Source organism: Rhamphochromis longiceps, linkage group LG5 (assembly GCF_057381845.1).
Source record: "Rhamphochromis longiceps isolate RC_006_pf linkage group LG5, R_longiceps_female_GT1.1, whole genome shotgun sequence".
NCBI lineage: Eukaryota > Metazoa > Chordata > Actinopteri > Cichliformes > Cichlidae > Rhamphochromis > Rhamphochromis longiceps.
This window is the reverse complement of record NC_140561.1, coordinates 35,163,530-35,180,209: the sequence shown is the minus strand read 5'-3', so window position 1 is coordinate 35,180,209 and position 16,680 is coordinate 35,163,530. Positions and strand designations below refer to the sequence as shown.

The 16,680-nt window shown below is 38.2% G+C and overlaps 2 protein-coding genes across 2 annotated transcripts in view; one reads left to right on the top strand and one right to left on the bottom strand.

Moving 5' to 3' along the window:
* Positions 1 to 16,680, bottom strand: part of LOC146670440 (N-acetyltransferase 8-like) — an 850,360-nt gene that overhangs the window by 225,626 nt on the left and 608,054 nt on the right. The window lies entirely within an intron of this gene.
* The window catches only part of slc12a5a (solute carrier family 12 member 5a), a 194,504-nt gene that overhangs the window by 145,648 nt on the left and 32,176 nt on the right, over positions 1 to 16,680 (top strand). The window contains exon 4 of the mRNA XM_085407391.1: positions 10,767 to 10,913. Coding sequence (XP_085263517.1) covers positions 10,767 to 10,913 — 147 coding nt within the window. The remainder of the gene's footprint in view (positions 1 to 10,766; positions 10,914 to 16,680) is intronic.

Genomic DNA, 16,680 nt, shown 5'->3' with positions numbered 1-16,680 from the left:
TAAAATACTGGGTTCTGGTTTAATATATAATAATCAAATACCACATTTTCTCCTCTGTAAATGTTAAAATGTTACAGCTTAGTTTGGGTGTGAATTTCAGTCTCTTTACCGTATCCCCAAATCATCTAAATATAACATTTAATATACTCTTGCTGCAGAATAACGTGAAAAATAATGTGTCTGGGAAGTTATCTGAACATGAACACTTTAATCCTTGGTGTTTATTTTACGTGTGGGTTGAATTAGTGACTAACTTAGGGCTCAATCACACAGATCTAGAGACAGGGTAGCAACCACAGATCAAAAAGGAAAAATATATATTCCCCAAGTGGTTGGTGGAGGTTGCTAATCAGTCTTTAGGCATGCAGCTTGTAGTGTTTCTAGTTGTTAATGTATAGATTTAGTTAGTTTTCAGTATTTTTATATTCTGTTTCTCAAAAAACAAAAACAAGCAAACAAAAATAAAGATAACGTATCCAGCGGTATTTTCTTAATTGTGCTTTTTGTATGCACAACAGTAAACACAATGCAAACATATGAACCTCTTTTATTCATGTCATTTTCCAAACGACTACACTTGCCAAGAAGGAACACTTGTCCATATGTACTCTGCTTTTTAGAGTGTAATGTTCCCCTTACATAAATGTTTCCCTTCTGGGTGTTTTATGATCTTTGCTCTCAGCTCTGACCTCACCCCTCCCAACCTCCCTTTCTCATTAGACTGGCATGAGATCAGCGTTCCCATCAGCTGCTTTCTGAAGAATGTATCGTGATTAATGTGAATTCATGTTAGAGCAGCATGCACGTGTTCACAGTGGGGAGAAATAGAAATTTCACAGATACCGGGCTAATAGGCTCAGTAGATGTTTTTGTTCTTCTGAGCCTATTAGCCCGGTATCTGTGAAATTTCAGATTATTATTTATTTTACATGAAATATCAAAAACGTGTTAAAATTCACATCTTTAATTGACGTGTTTTGTGTAGCAAAAAGTCCCCAAACTGGATATGTTCAGTATGAAAAAAGCAGCAAAATTTAGCATCTGTCATCATCAAATGACTGAAAAATTAAATCAATTTCAGTATATTTTGCCAATTATTTTTCTGCCAGTGAGCTCATGGATTAATTGCCTAATTGTTCCAGCTCTGCAACACTAATAAAAGAGAAAATAAAGATATAATTTCAAGATGTTAAATCTTTCCCAAGATAAATGTCATTTACATCAAATTTGCACAAAATTAATGATTTGACTGAAAGAATTAGGAGAAAAATGATCCATCTTCTCATCTAAAATGTCATTGCTTAAGTTCTCTTGATTATTATGCTCATTTGTATCTACCACATAGTAGCTTAGAGTACATTTTCACCTCACGTGTCTGTTTCTGGCATGTCACTCTTGATCTTAATTTGTAAACACAAGGGAGCAGCAGTACATGTGCATTAGTGGAAAAGGAGTCTGTCAGCCTTAAATCTGAGAGTGCGCGTAAACAGCGGTTTCACAGCTGGCTGTAACACATGAGGCTTTGTGGTGGAACCTAGAATATTCTAGTAACACATGTAGATGCTATTTAGAGGTGGTGCGTCTTGATTTCCACAGAGGATATTTTGCTACAGTGTTTTTATTTTTTATTTTTTAAAACACTTTCGCACATACAGACGCACACACACATAGACAGAAACCCAGCTGACCGCAGAGTGACTGGTTCATCCACAGCCGGTCAGGAAGACTGATGCTCGCTGGTCTCTCCTCTTGCTGTCTGTTTAATAATTCAGCACACCTGAGCAGAAACACATTTGCCCTATCAGCTCCGGTTTGGCCAGCAGAGCGTGCAGATTGCGTTACAAGCTCCCAGTCTGCCTCCCTCTCTGTTGTTACCCCCCTCTCCCCCCACCTCCCCTGACCTCACTCGCTTCACTTCACGCCTCGGTCTCTGCCGGTAATGAAAATAATGAAACAGTTGTGCGGATCCCCCTCCTCTTATCCACCCCCTTTATCTGTCCTTACTTGTTCTTTCGTCTCCTCTTCTCTCTCCTGAATTATACCAAATCAGGTAGAGAAACCACCCATATGTTACACACAATGCGCTACTTTAATGTATTATCAAAGTGACAAATTAATCATGAAATAATTATGTGCACTGATACCACTGATTTGCTGCAGGAAGTGGAAACAATTTCACACTCTTGCATTCAATTATATGATTCCACAGTAACATCGGTACATTTCTATCAGCAGTTCTCCACAAACAGGTGCAACACCAACCAGACATTTAAAAGAAAATCCAGACATTTGTACATGCAGTACATATTGGTCCTGCTTGTAAGCATAACAAATTCCTGTAAGAAGTGATTTAAAAGATGTCGCTGGTTTTGTCAGCCTAAGCAGCTTGGCAGGTTGTCCTAGACTGTGAAGGCCTGGATGTTTCCCTTCCTCTCAACTCAGTCAGAAGTAGTGTGTACTCCATCTCCTCATACTTCTCTGCCCTCTTTCTCTTTCATTTTCTTTCCCTTCGGGCTATCCAGGGATTTGGAATTGTTTTCACCTTCCCTTTTTAAATCTGCACTTCCCCAAATTCAACATAGAACTGCTAGCCTCAGCAGGGTAAGAGATGTTCAAAGGAAGGTTGAACTAAAACTATGTGAGTAACATAGGAAAAGGAAGGAGGGGGGATATGGATGTATGTAGCATATAACAAATTAAATGCAGTTTTAAAGGAAGATTTATGTTATCTAAAAAATACATGTCCATCAGCTGTCTGAATAAGCTGTTTCGAGTCCCTTCCTCCTGTCTTACGTCTTCCTCTCATTGGCTGGCTTTCTCAAACTGAAGGTTTTGAACACTATGTGAGCAGGTAATAATTCTGTGCTCACAGCCAGAGCTATGCACCCAAGATGACCATATTAAGGATATTCTCTGGTTGTGACATAATACAGATCAAAAAGTAGAAAAAATAAAAAAGAAGGAGTTTTGGGAGAACAGCATTTTGTTTTGGTTAATATGAAAACTTATCATTATGATAGTATAGGTAGAAGAAAATCAAGTGGAATCACATGTCTGCTCTACTTCAAGGCAACTAAAACCACTTTAAGGCTAAGGAAACCTACTTTAGTATACATTTCATTCACACAATCTATTGACCTGGCCTACAAAGAGCATCTGCTCTTTTTAGGACACAGAGCAGGAGCTGAGGCAAAGAAGAGGTACCAGAGATCCAGTTAATGCTTTTTTTTTAAAGGAAAATCTTCCTTTTCTGCCCTGCACAGATTTTGAAAGAATCAGTTTCTCATGGTTTATGGACAAATGTGAATATTTTCTTGTTTGGAGTTAAGATGGTCTTTAAATTAAGAACAGCATTTTTCTGGCTGTGAGAAGTCTTTCTTTTTTATAAATCTACAAAATGGTGCATAGTTGGTGTATAGCTATGTGAGAAAAATGCTTGTGATGGATATGAAGCTGAAAAGATGGCCAGAGACCGAGATGCAGTCTGGTGATAGACTTGTGCTAAGTGGTAGGGCAGCAGGAGGCAGTGAATCTGAAGTAGGTGCCACAGCAGATGTATTGAAAGGTCCTGTTGTGCATCTAGCACACCTGAGCCATCCATGTGGTGCGTTGACTGCACTTCCCAGGGGATCGGTGGGCAGCTGTTTCTTCCTCTTTCAGTGGTGCCTCGCTGGCCCTACCTGTGGCTCTGCAGCAGTCCGTGTTCCCTTTGCTCTTGGTGGCTCATTCTCCAGGGAAATCACACTGCTGGCTTGTGGCCCAGTAAGCAGACACTCCTGTGTATATGTGAGCATGTGCATTTATCAGGGCAGATGCTGGTCAGACTTGCATTCCCCATCCACAAAATGAAGTAATGAAACACCAACTGAATGAAAATTGAAAAGCAGTACTTTCAGTAAATGCCCTGACTTTTCTCCCAAGAGGGTCATTGATTCAACGCATGTACAAGCATTCAATCTGTTTTAGGCTGGTTTTCAATATAAAGTCATTACAAGCATTCATTAATTTACCCCATTTCTGTTTTGTTGCTGGCTGTTTAACAAATCCGTAGAAGTGTTTTATCTTGTTTAGGACTCTGTTTAGGCCCCCACACCCCCAATCCTGTTTTCTGTGTCTGTACATCTTATATAACAATCAGGATTTCTAGCAGACAGACAGTTTTTTTTTCCAAAGCCTCCCTATTGTCAAAGCTGGATTATAATTTATCACTCAGGCATTAGGTACCACAGACACTCATGCAGCAGTCCAACACTGAAGGTCTGCTTGATTGTGGTTTTCCATTGTGTGGGAGAACAGGCGGGGAAAATGACATTTTGCAGTCTGGAGAGAGTTACTGCCAACTTTGGTTTTGTTGTGCTTCTGTGGATTGTGGTAGGGCATAAACACCTTGTTGCTGTTGTAATACTCAATTGTATTTACACACCTTTTAGCGCAGATTATTATAATCTGCATTATCAGTCGTGCTTTCAACCTGCCTTCCTCTAAGTCTACAGTTGTGTATGAAACGCATTAAAGGACAAAAATTATACTGAATTTTCTCACTTCTCTGTAAGCCTTTCTGACAAACTATTCTATTCAAGATGTTATCTTTTTCAGATTCCACAATCTAACCTCTGCTATTTCAATTCAAAAAGACATACTCTTTTTCCTTATCTGTATTTGATAATAATCAACCCCTGTAGGAAGCTGATATTATACAACTCTTTAACAGTTTCCAGTGAGTGAATACTGCAAATGATCTGTCCGTGTGATGAAGAGCCCAGCGTGTGTGTATTTAACACAAAGCAGTTGTTAACGAGTTTTTGAGACTTCTACATCATCAGCGTGACTTCTTTTTACGCTCAAAAAATGACATAAATTGCATGACACATTTTTAATGACTGAATTGCAAAAATATGGCTTATGTAGCAAATGTGATACAAATTCAAACTCGTATATGGAGATTAAAATTTGATATATTTTTGCATATTTTGTCTAAAAGTTCAACAAACATCATCAAAACATTAAAGATTTCTGGCAGTTATTTCATGGTTCAGGTTTTGAAGGGTTAACATTACTGGTAAATGGACTGGTTCTTATTTCTTATATAGCACTTTTCTGCTCTGCTTGAGCCCTCAAAGCACTTTATACAACATTCACACACACATTTATACAAGTCTAAGTGCTTTCTATCTAACATTGACACATTCACACTCTGATGAATGTATCAGGAGCAAGTCAAGGTTCAGCATCTTGCCCAAGGATACTTTGGCACCACACCAAAGCAGCCAGGGATTGAACCACCAACCTTCTGTTTAGTAGATAACCTGCTCTACTTCTCAGCCACCCCAGGAAAAGAGATGAGCAGCGAGGAAATTCTTGTTGTTATTAGATTCACCCACCTTGAAAGGAATTACAAAGCTCCAGCTTCCTGAAGGTGTTTTGTCTGTGATATGTACGTGCACACAGGCTTTCCTTTAATAACATACCTGTTGTTACAAACTAACCTCAGCCCACTTTGTGCAGTGGCAGCAATTTTGAGTCAAACAACAAAGTGCTGATGGCAGGGGTGCCTTTCTGCCTGCAGCACCTAAGTGCTAATGTATATTACACACCAAGTCCCTGAAGGACCTGCCAGGGGAAAGGCAGTGTTTTTAATTACAGGATTGCTGCTGGGGTGAGAAAGAAGAGAACTGAAAAGTTATAAGAAGACCTGAGGAGAAGTGAAATTGTGTCTTAATTATCCTAAATGTGTGTTTTTATTTTGAGTTTCTTGGATTTTAGTTCTATGAATTAAAATTTATTTCTCTGTTTGACTTTAATACTACTCCTACTGTTTGTCTGTTTTTTTCATTAAATAAAAACTGAACCTTAAAGCAGAGTACAGTGATACTGTGCTGTCTTTCTGACGAGCAACATAACATATATCAGGTGCACACAGACCAGAGATATACACTAGAAGTAAAACCACCTCTTAGATAATATATATGTAGTTTTACAAATATGAGTCCTTTCAAGGTTTACACTGGGTTTGTCTACGCTGACATGCAGATGATGAGAAATGCTCTCTGCCACACACTGAAGGGCACAGTGAGTAGCAATCTTATTTACATACCCTAGACAACTGACAAAGTGTGCAAATAATAATCATATAGTGGGAGATATGACAGAGATGAATGGGGTTTGTTCTCAGCTGCTCCCTCGAGCAACCTGCGGAGCCCAAGATGTGGATCTTTGATTAAAGCACAGCGAGCCTGAAAGCTGAGAGGTTCCCCGCTGCGAGGATTAAGTTGTGCGAGAGGTGAAGCTGTAGATTACATGTCAGCCATATTAAAGACAGAGTGTACACACACAGGGAAAATATGACAAACACCTTATGGAAAAACTGAAGTGTCGGATTAACAACAGTGCAGTTTAGATTTACTTTGTTAATCTTGCAAATAATAGAACAAGAAAACCGGAGGGGAACTAATGATTATTTTTATAATCTCTTCATCTACTACTCTTTTTGTTGATTAATAATCAATATAACATCTAATCCTGCAGCTGCAAAAAAAAATTAAAAACATTGAGTTTCCAAGGACATCTTGAAGAGGCTTGTGTGAGCAAATGCCCAAAAACAAAAGAAATAATTGATGAATATTTCTGATTAAAATTGCCGCTGATGATAATTCAGTTGTGTTAGCCAAATAGAAATTTGTAATCAAAAGCAAAGAAAACATTAGGAATCACATACAGTGCTAGGCTATGTGGTAAACCAATGGAAGATTGACTTATGCTGGAATCAGTTGCATTTTTTTTTGTCTTCTAATGGTTATCCAGTCTTTAAAATACAGAATATAAAGCTGCTACCATGCAAAAACACAAATGTTTTACAAGTTTACCCACTTGTCATTCTTTTACAGCTCTCTCAGTTGGTGGAAGTCAAAACACTCATCGGTTGCATGGCTGGTTCATTGTTTTGTATCACACTTGTTGTTTTGAATGGTGTATTATGTCAAGTTATGTCAGCTAGAAACTTAAAAAAGTTAAATATCATGAGGGAGCAAACACTAATCCGTTGCAGTATTATCAGCCTATTCTTAATACTGTGTGGGTGCCATTCATGTCCTGACTTCTCTGTGGTGTCTCACAGTGGGAAGTCAGTAGATCTGTTGGGCCCTGGGGGTGGCAGAGTGGGGCACCAGCCCATCAGGCTTGTTCAGGAACATGGGGTCTGGTCAGTTTGTAGAATGGATCAATACCTGTCATGTAGCATATGACCAGTTTTGTCCACTGACAGGTAAGGTATATATAATCAGATACTGAGATATGATATGATATGAGAAACTGAGTGCTTCTGGTGAGGTAATCAGGGGCTTCCAAAGTGATAACCTTGCTAATTGCATTTCCGAGTGTGAGCACTTGCTCTGTTGTTTATCTAAAGGAAATTAGAAGATAATTATATTTGTAAGACCTGCTTGGACTTGCTCTGCCTCTGTCTCTCCAGCTCTGCCTCTCTCATTCTGCTCCTCTCTGCAAACAATACATTATTAATGCTGGAAAGCAGGCCTCTCCAAACAAATCACATACTCTAGCATCAGACACAACATTATTCATTTGATGTCAGCCACTTGTCAGGATGATTTGATTAAAAGTCTGGATTATGAATTCAGCATCTGCTGTCACTTCCCCGTGTGGGCCTCGTGGTTTTAAGTTCTCCATCTTGTGTAGTGTCCATTTGCTACAGCAAATTTAATAACCCTTGTTGAAGAAATATATTAGAGGCCGTGACTGATAACCACGAACCACTTAAGGTTCTCCCCAGAGCACATCATTATTTCATCATACATTTTGAAACCAACGCTGAACTTGAGAGTTTAAAATACGTAATCATGGAAGAAACGCTTTTATGTGAAAAAGCAAAAGCTAAGAGCTCCCTGCTCACGTAACTGTGTGACACTGTTTCCAAATTAGCCCAGACATACTGTAACCTTTTTGCGCGTGGCTCTTACTGATTCCCCTGCAGTAAGCTATTAGCTATAGTTCAATAAATCGGCAAAACCAGATTTTCATTAGAGTGTTGAAATAATGACTTATTATGCTCATTTTTAGCTCCATAATTTCAGCCATAATATTTTGCTGTGCCTCGGTACTGCCCTCCTGTTTATCAAATGTCTGCAATAAGACGTTTTAGGTCTGTTCCCCCTCCCCTTATGCCAACTTTATTCTGATTGCCACTATAAAACAGAAGGTTTGAACAGCAGGTGGGTGGACCTGTGTTCATAACCAGTCTGCATGTGATGACAGTATTAAGGATATCTGCTTTCACTGATATCATACAGGGCCAAGAGTAGGAGCAGTCTAAAGCTTGAGCTTTTTTAGCTCACATGGATTACATGTTATTGAAATTTTGGCTGTGTTGCTATGATCATCCACAACAGTAACAGTAGATTATGGAGTAAAAAAGGAAAAGTTAATATCTCAGCTTTAATGAAACATGTAACTGTTCATGCTGAGTACCCGAGAAAGATTTGTCAACATGATTTTTGGTAACAAAATGCTGCTGAATCACCAGCACAATTTATTTTTTGTCCTAGAGAATCTCATACATTTTAAAAGAACTTCTACACATAAACACATATTTAGGTCTCCTATTGTCATCAGATGCAAGGTCCTAAATTGTGAACGTTGGGGTTTCGCAATGTTAGAGTTTCACCTTATTATCATTGTGACCAAGACATCTCCTATGATAATATTTCCAAATCTGTATCTGTACCAAATTACCCAAAACAGGCCATTATTTACAGAATTGTCACATTAGTATTATGGGCACAATATTGTAATTTCATTCAAGTTATCAGGTACTTGGGTATAATATAATCATTTGTTTTGTTTTAATTATAAGCTTCTTTGATTTTTATGTCCTTATGTTGTATCAAAGCCATAAGTCTGTAAGCACGTTGCCTGCTGAAGTTCATTTTGTTTTACAACCCACAAAGCTTGTGAGCAACAAGATACATTTTTGGGTGACGTGGTGATTTATTAGGAAAAATAATTAAATTACTAGATATCCAGCGTTAAAAATCAAGGGATAAAACTTAAGATAACACAGCAGGGAGGTGATAATGAGCCAACCCAGGCATGTCTTTATCCACACCTTGTCAGGTATGAACAATTAGCAACCTAAAGACCCTTGTACTGTCACTTCAAGGGCAGTTACTGCTGACGATGGGGATAAAGTTAGGCCAAATTAAGCTATCTATGATTCAGTACTTCCTATCCTAACGAAAGTCTTTGGTTGTACGAGTAAAGCTCAGTAAACACTGTGTGTATAATTACATAGACGTAATGTTCCCAGTTTAGCTGTAATTTCCCATTTGAGATAAATTTTTATTACCCAGCTGCTGTTTTGTTTTTAATACTTGAAACATTTTTGTAACCTTTCTGTGTATTAGCATCTTTACTAACTCAATCTACAGCTAATCAATCCTTTATTCACAATTTTAAGCTGCATTTAAGTGCAAACATGCAGCAGAGAAGCTTCGTTCATGTATCTGTGATTTAATGATGTGACAGTGAAGGTCGCTTGGTAAAATGGGTCATGGCTGGATACTAGAATAATTACCTGTCATTGGCCAAGCTGTCCTCGAGCAGGAAATTAATATTTCTCTATTATGTACAGGGTTAGCTGCTGTGTCCTTCAGATTTAATAAATGCCATCATGACGGTACAGACCCACACTGGAAACACTCATATACTGTTCATTAACAAATTCATGCAAACGCATTCACATCAAGTGCATCCAAAAACCTTCGGCAAGAGAATCCTCCTATTAATAAATAAGAAGTGCAACAAAATACGTCGTGATTCTCCGAGCGTCAGTAATTGCCTTCAATAGATCAGCCTTGAGCACAGAGCAGTACAGAGCAGCTGTCTTTGTCAACTGATCCACACCAGGGACTGCACTGCAGCACCAAGACACACAAACACCCAGCCTGTAAAGAAATACAGTAATATTTCATGCATTCATTGAACAGATTGGTCACATGGCTGCTTTCTGATCTCAAAGTTTTCTTTATTTCCTGGGCTTAAACTGTTTTTGTAGTCAGCAGAGGATTTGGAAGAAGGAATGTAGGAGAGACATATATTTAAGCAAGAGGACTGAAAAGTATATTTTGGCATAGAATTTGTAAGCCTTTCACACTCTTTAACTCCAGTTTACATTATGTCTTCTTACAGCTATCCTTAAAATAAAAAAATAACCCAAATGATTGTAATTTTAAATATATGTTAAACTACACTAACAAGAAAAAAGAGCCTATAATCAAAAGCGTGTGTTTGCAGTAAATCAACCCGCTAATGTGGCAACAACAGCGAATTCAAGCCAAAGTGGCCTTTTTAAAATCACAAATTGGGCCTTTGAAAGTAATAATCTGTGAAGTCCTATGTGCCTTTTTCCATCGGTTCAGTGTTTTGCTTTATTGTTTTGGGTCTTTGCACGTGTAAAAAAAATAGGCACATAACACATACTGCAAACTGTGCTTCCCAGCATGCACGGCTGATGTGTTGACTTTTATTGATTAATATATCTGCCAAAATGCAGCAGGAGTCATTCAGTGGGTGCTGCGCATCTGGTGTGGAATGCTTATAGCGAGAGACAAGCTAAGCATTTACATCTGGAGTCTGACAGCTATCTGAATTTTAACGTTATACAATCTAGATTAAGTACTTGGAGAAACTTAAACTGTAACTGTGCATGAATAATGCTCAGGTGTCTCTTTCTTCTCACCCCTCTCTTCTTTCAGGCTCCCCAGCTCGGCACACTGATGGGCGTTTATATGCCGTGCATCCAAAACATCTTCGGAGTCATCCTGTTCCTCAGGATGACCTGGTTGGTGGGAATCGGAGGTGTCATTGGGACTTTCATCATCGTTTTCATGTGCTGTACCACAGTGAGTGTTGTACATTCTTGTAAATTTTAGCCCAGGTTCATAGTGAAAATTCAGAATTTCACACGTTTTATAAAGTGCAGCATTCGTGGAGCGTAACATATTGTAGAGTGGAAGGTAGCAGATGTAGCAGAATTTATTGTTCAGCAGTGTAAGATTGTTATCACCATTATTGGCTCTGGTGAGAACAGCAAAGATTAAGGACCTTGCACAGAATATGGTTGGAGAAACAGAGGATATAAATATGTTTATAATGGTTCAGTAAATTCTGTGTTTTGATTAGTGAGCAGTAGCTTTCCATTAATGTGGTGCCATACTTTGAATTGCAAGTAATTACTTCTCTGCATTAGCCGAAACGGCTTTCTTTTTTATTTCATCCAAAAATAGTTCGCCAGGGGTAGTTTCACAGTAAAATTGGTCATACAGCTGTTGTTCAGTCTCTAAATAGAATCAGTCTCCTTAGTAAGCAGAGTCAGCCTACAATACACACAATGTATCTTTGTTTATTTTTCACAAAGATATCCCCCTTATTTTAAGGATAACAGCTTTGCTGTAATGTGTTTGAACAGCTTAAATGTTGACATTCTTTCTTGGTTTTAGTTAAGCACAATTTCTTTGCTAAACATATAATACAGCCCAACCCTCTTTGCTCTACAGTTCTGTACCGATGTATTGTATTGGTTTATGTCCAATAGAAAACTTTGTCAGTCTGGTAAGGTACCACCCCCAAGAATTTTTAATGTGTTACATCTACAGAAATATGGATAGTTGACCCAGTCGTGGTTTTAAACGGCAAGTCTAAGGTTACAGCTTACTTAAATGGAGCAGTGTGGTCAAAGAATAACTGCAATTATCTATTTAGGAGTATAGTTCACAGACATTTCCCTCTTAACAATGTGGCATTCAGCAGTAATAATAAAGTGACAAACTGGCAAGTGTTTTTAAACTAATCTTACATGAGATAACATTAAAGGAAACCAGAGTGTTGAAGATTGTTTTGTTTGGTAATTTATTTCAAACATGTAAACAATATACAGGTACATTTAGACAAGAAAATAAGAGAGAGAAAAATACTATACAAATTTTTTTTTTAATATTTATATGCATATATACAATATACAAAAATCAATACATTTCAATATAGCCACCGTTCTGATTAATTTACATGTTGAAAGGGAGTGGGAAGAAGTAAACACTTATTTAATCCCACCCCTTTGCCATAAATTATCAGTTAATATTTAGTCAGCGTCCTTACTGATATAATTTGTAATAAAAATAGTGAACACATTTCTGATATACTATATACTATATTATAACATCATGAATTTTTTTTAAATAGAGACATTCACTTAATTTCAATATTTTCCCTTTCTTTATAGTTCATATTTTTATAACTCTTTTTATAACTCTTGAACTTTTGAACTGTTTTATGTTTGGACATTGCTTTAATTCCATATTCACAGTGTTCCATAGTTTCACTCCATGAACAGAAACACAAAAGCTTTTTCTTGTAGTACGTACCTTCCCTGTTTTGAAGTTACAAAAACCCCTTAAATTATAACTTCCTTCTTTCAAAAAAAACCATACTCTGAATATTACCTGGCAGTTCTTTATTTTTTGCTTTGAATAGAATTTGTGCTGTTTGGAATTTCACTAGATCGTCAATTTTCAATATTTCAGACTGCAAAAATAGTGAGTTTGTGTGTTCCCTATAACCTGCATTGTGGATGATTCAAATTGCCTTTTTTTTTGAAGAGTAAAAAGTGAATGTAATGCGGTTTAATAGTTGTTGCCCCAGACCTCTGCATAGTAGCCTAAGTATGGTGAAACCAGTGAACAGTAGAGAATATGAAGTGATGTTCTGTCGAACACCTGCTTTGCCTTGTTTAGTATTGCAATGCTATGTGATACTTTGGAATGAATATATCTTACGTGAGCTCCCCAGTTAAGTTTTTCATCTATTATTACCCCCAGAAATTTATTTTCACTGACTCTTTCAATATCAACACCATTTATTTGAATGTTAGCATTTGTATTTAAACTACTATTTCCAAATAACATAAGTTTAGATTTATTCAAATTGAATGATAATTTGTTTTTATCTAGCCAGAACTTCACTTTACTTATTTCATTAGTCATATCCTCCAATAAATTCTGCAGATCATCACCAGAGCAAAAAATGTTTGTATCGTCAGCAAAGAGAACCATTTTTAATACTTTGGACACTTAACAGATGTCGTTAATGTACAAGTTGAAGAATTTTGGACCCAAAACTGACCCTTGGGGTACACCACAAGCAATGTCCATACATAAGGAGCAACCATCATTTAATTTCACAAACTGCTTCCTGTCACCTAAATAACTCCGGACCCAATCTAAAGCTACCCCTCTGACACCGTAACGTTCCAGTTTTCTTATTAATATATCATGATCTATAGTGTCAAATGTCCCACGTTTTCTAACACTGTTCAGTATTTCCCATAATCTTTTAATATTATTTCTATTTATATCTAATTGCTTCATATAGTATTCCTTTTTACTATATCTAAGTATATTAGTTAACCTATTTTTATACCAAATTCTTTCCATATTCTTAGCAGCGACAGTTCACTTGAAGGTGGCAGGTTTATATTTGAGGACACAGGCGTTAGCAAGATTATAGAGGATCCTAAAATGTTTTTTACGTCTTGCCAAGTCCAAACAGTGCTGAGAATTACATACGTAGGTTCCTGATACTAAGAACGTTCACAGAGGTTTGAGATGTATGAAATAAAACTTCTTCTTCTGTATCGGTTTAATAAGCAGTTATGTTTTTTTGTGTTATCGCTCTTTTCGAAAAGCTCAATTTTCTGAAAATACTCATAGTTTAGAGTTTTGCAGTTTCTTGTTTTCGAGACATAGAAGAAGCTACTTTCGGCTGCTCCATTATTCACAAGGGGTCTCCACAGCGGGTAGCGCCGCATGTTTGCTTTGGCAGATTTTTACAGCAGATGCCCTTCCTGACTCAACCCCCAAAGGATTTGTGTCTCCTGAACTAGGGATCTTTCATTTATTAGATGAATGAAAGCCGCTGTTTGTGAGATGTAGTATCTATTTTTATTTGCCAGAATGGTATCATTGACCCTGCACCAAATCCAGCAAAGTAGTGTTAAAGTGAAATTTCAAGAGAGGAGGTTTTAATCATCTTATTTTAGCCGGTGTAATGATTCTGGGTCTGAGTGAAGTGTAACGTTGCAGATCACATAACCAGGTTCCTTTTGTGCTGTATAAAGAGCAAACTGCCTCTCTGTCGATGATCTGTTTGTATTTCACAGACCCCACACGTTCAGTCTGTAAAAAAGAACAACATGACACACTGTGATGCTCCCTGGTTCCCTTTAATGTCACTGCCACAGAGTCATGTGTCAGAGTGACTTTGGACTGACACCCTGCCGTGGCCCTGAGACTCGCATTACATAAGACTCTCCCACAGGATCGAAGTCGCTGCTGTCAGTGGTCTGGCTGGCTTCTACAAGATGATCGTGTTTGATGCATTTGATTGTCAGAGAGCATATACTTGGCCTCCTCACTCAAAAGCTTAACATCTCTATTCTGAAGGGTGTTGACTTAATTTACTGTCTCTGTTGAAAACTTGACAATGCCCTGCATGAGAGCTTTCTGTCAGACAACACAGGCGCATCCAGCCTGAGTATGGCTTTTCAGTGGATTGCCTTGCTAATTTTATTGTACATGACAGTTTAATTAAAACTTTGTGGTCTATAAGATGTAAGAGCTGTGCGTCGTTCCTCTGATTTGCATTTTGGGTTATGGACTTTATGTTGGTTTGTCTGCGAGTTTGTGCAACCTAGATTCTCCTCCAGCTGAGTATATTTATAGAACGACCCCCTCAAATCCCAAACACTGCCTGCACAGACACATGCTGCGGCCCCGTCATTTTTTCTGTGTGACAGTATAGAGGGCATACTGAATGAAACAGCATATTGATAGAACATAATATGTAATTCCATGTTTGAGCCTGATATCTTAGTAATTACCTCTAAAATATAGATACTGAATCTCATCAGCTTATTATTTTTTTTCCATCAGCATCATAAAAATATAAATAATTAATAAAAAGGGGATAAAAAGATTTTGTGTGGTGCATGAAAAAATACAGCACTCAGTTTTATGGTGGAAAAAATAGCAGGAGAGAAAAAAAAAAGCTTGGAGATCAAAGCTGGTTCAGACACAGCTTGACAGGAAGTCGTGCAAACACACAAACACATTTGCAATTCCTATGCTTCATTTCTTATGCTTTAACACACACATACACACACACACAGAGGAATCAGTGCTAAAAAGTTCCTTACGTCCATTTACTAGAATAAACTCTGAAAAACATCTCTCAGTAATTTCGTCTCACTGTTTAATATCACACACACACACGCACACACACACACACACTTTTTATCACTCACACTGAGCTCATTGCAGAGCCCCGGGGCGATAAGCTCGAGCGTGAACGGTGTGTGAGAAACCCCCACCTCTCTCCTCCTGAGCTCCTTACATAACCACCGAGGCCTTCAGGGGCTCTCAGCAATGAGCGCGTGTGTGTGTGCATGTACATACGTGTACGCAGCGATGCCCACCTGAGTGAAATCCACAGGAGCCAAAGTGCGAAGGAATCTCGCATGTTGTAGAGCTTAATAATATACAGCAGGACCCCATGTTTTATTCACTTCATGGGATGTCACTGACAGTGCACTTTTCAGGTGCTTAATCACAGCTGCACATATCTGCAGCTGTCAAACGCTCGCGCCAATATTTTTCTGTCACATCTTGGCGGAACGTTAACGAGCCGCAGTGCTCAAACATTCAGGGAATCGTTATATAAAGAACGCGCCTCCGTGTGGAACGGCTCTGACACATTAAACCATTAACCATGAAATTATACACGCAGGCCACCATTTTAAAAATCAGTGCTTTGCTGCAGACAGCATTCTCCAAACAGGGATGCTCAAACGTGTGTACGTCGTACTGGTATATGAGTCTTTTTACCCCAGATAATGAATACAGGCTCTTACCACATTAAAATGAGCTTTAATATTCTAGATGGAAAGTCATCTGTTATTTGGTCTTCCTCATTACTTCCAGGTCTTGAATCCAAATGCTGTGAGGGGAAGGGTTGGATGCCCTCTGTCGTGACTCATTTAAATGCTTAGGATGCCTTTCTCGCTCATCTCCTCATATTTTACTCTTTCGCTTCTTCAATTTCTCCAAGCCTTTTCTTTTTTCCATGTTTCTGTCTCATTATTCCCTTTCTCCTCCTCCTTCTTCCTTTGATTCTATTCTCTCTCTTGCTCTCATTCTTATTCTATTATTCAATTTTTGTCCTTTTTCTGCCACGTCTGTTCTTGTCTCGCGGCATAGCACAGCAGCACCTCGTCCTCTTACTTATAGTTTCCATTCCCACCATCACTCTGAAAGTGAAAATCACCTCAATCACTGTCATTTGACATTGGTGCCTTCCATAGTATACCATCCACAGGGATTTCAAGTGATGAGCAGCACCCTGAAACTTCTGTGCTTTTGTATGTCAACTGATGAAGTTGTACCTCAAAAAAACCATTCTGCATTTGTGTAATGAAGCATGATAATGAAGCACGCTCTCAGGGCAAGGCAAAAGCTCCAGTCCTGTCGAAACCAATTTCCGCTCAACTGTAAGGTCAAAAAAAGACCAATTCAGAATTTGTCTGTAGCTTTGGGAAGAAACAGACCAAAAGTGTCCTTT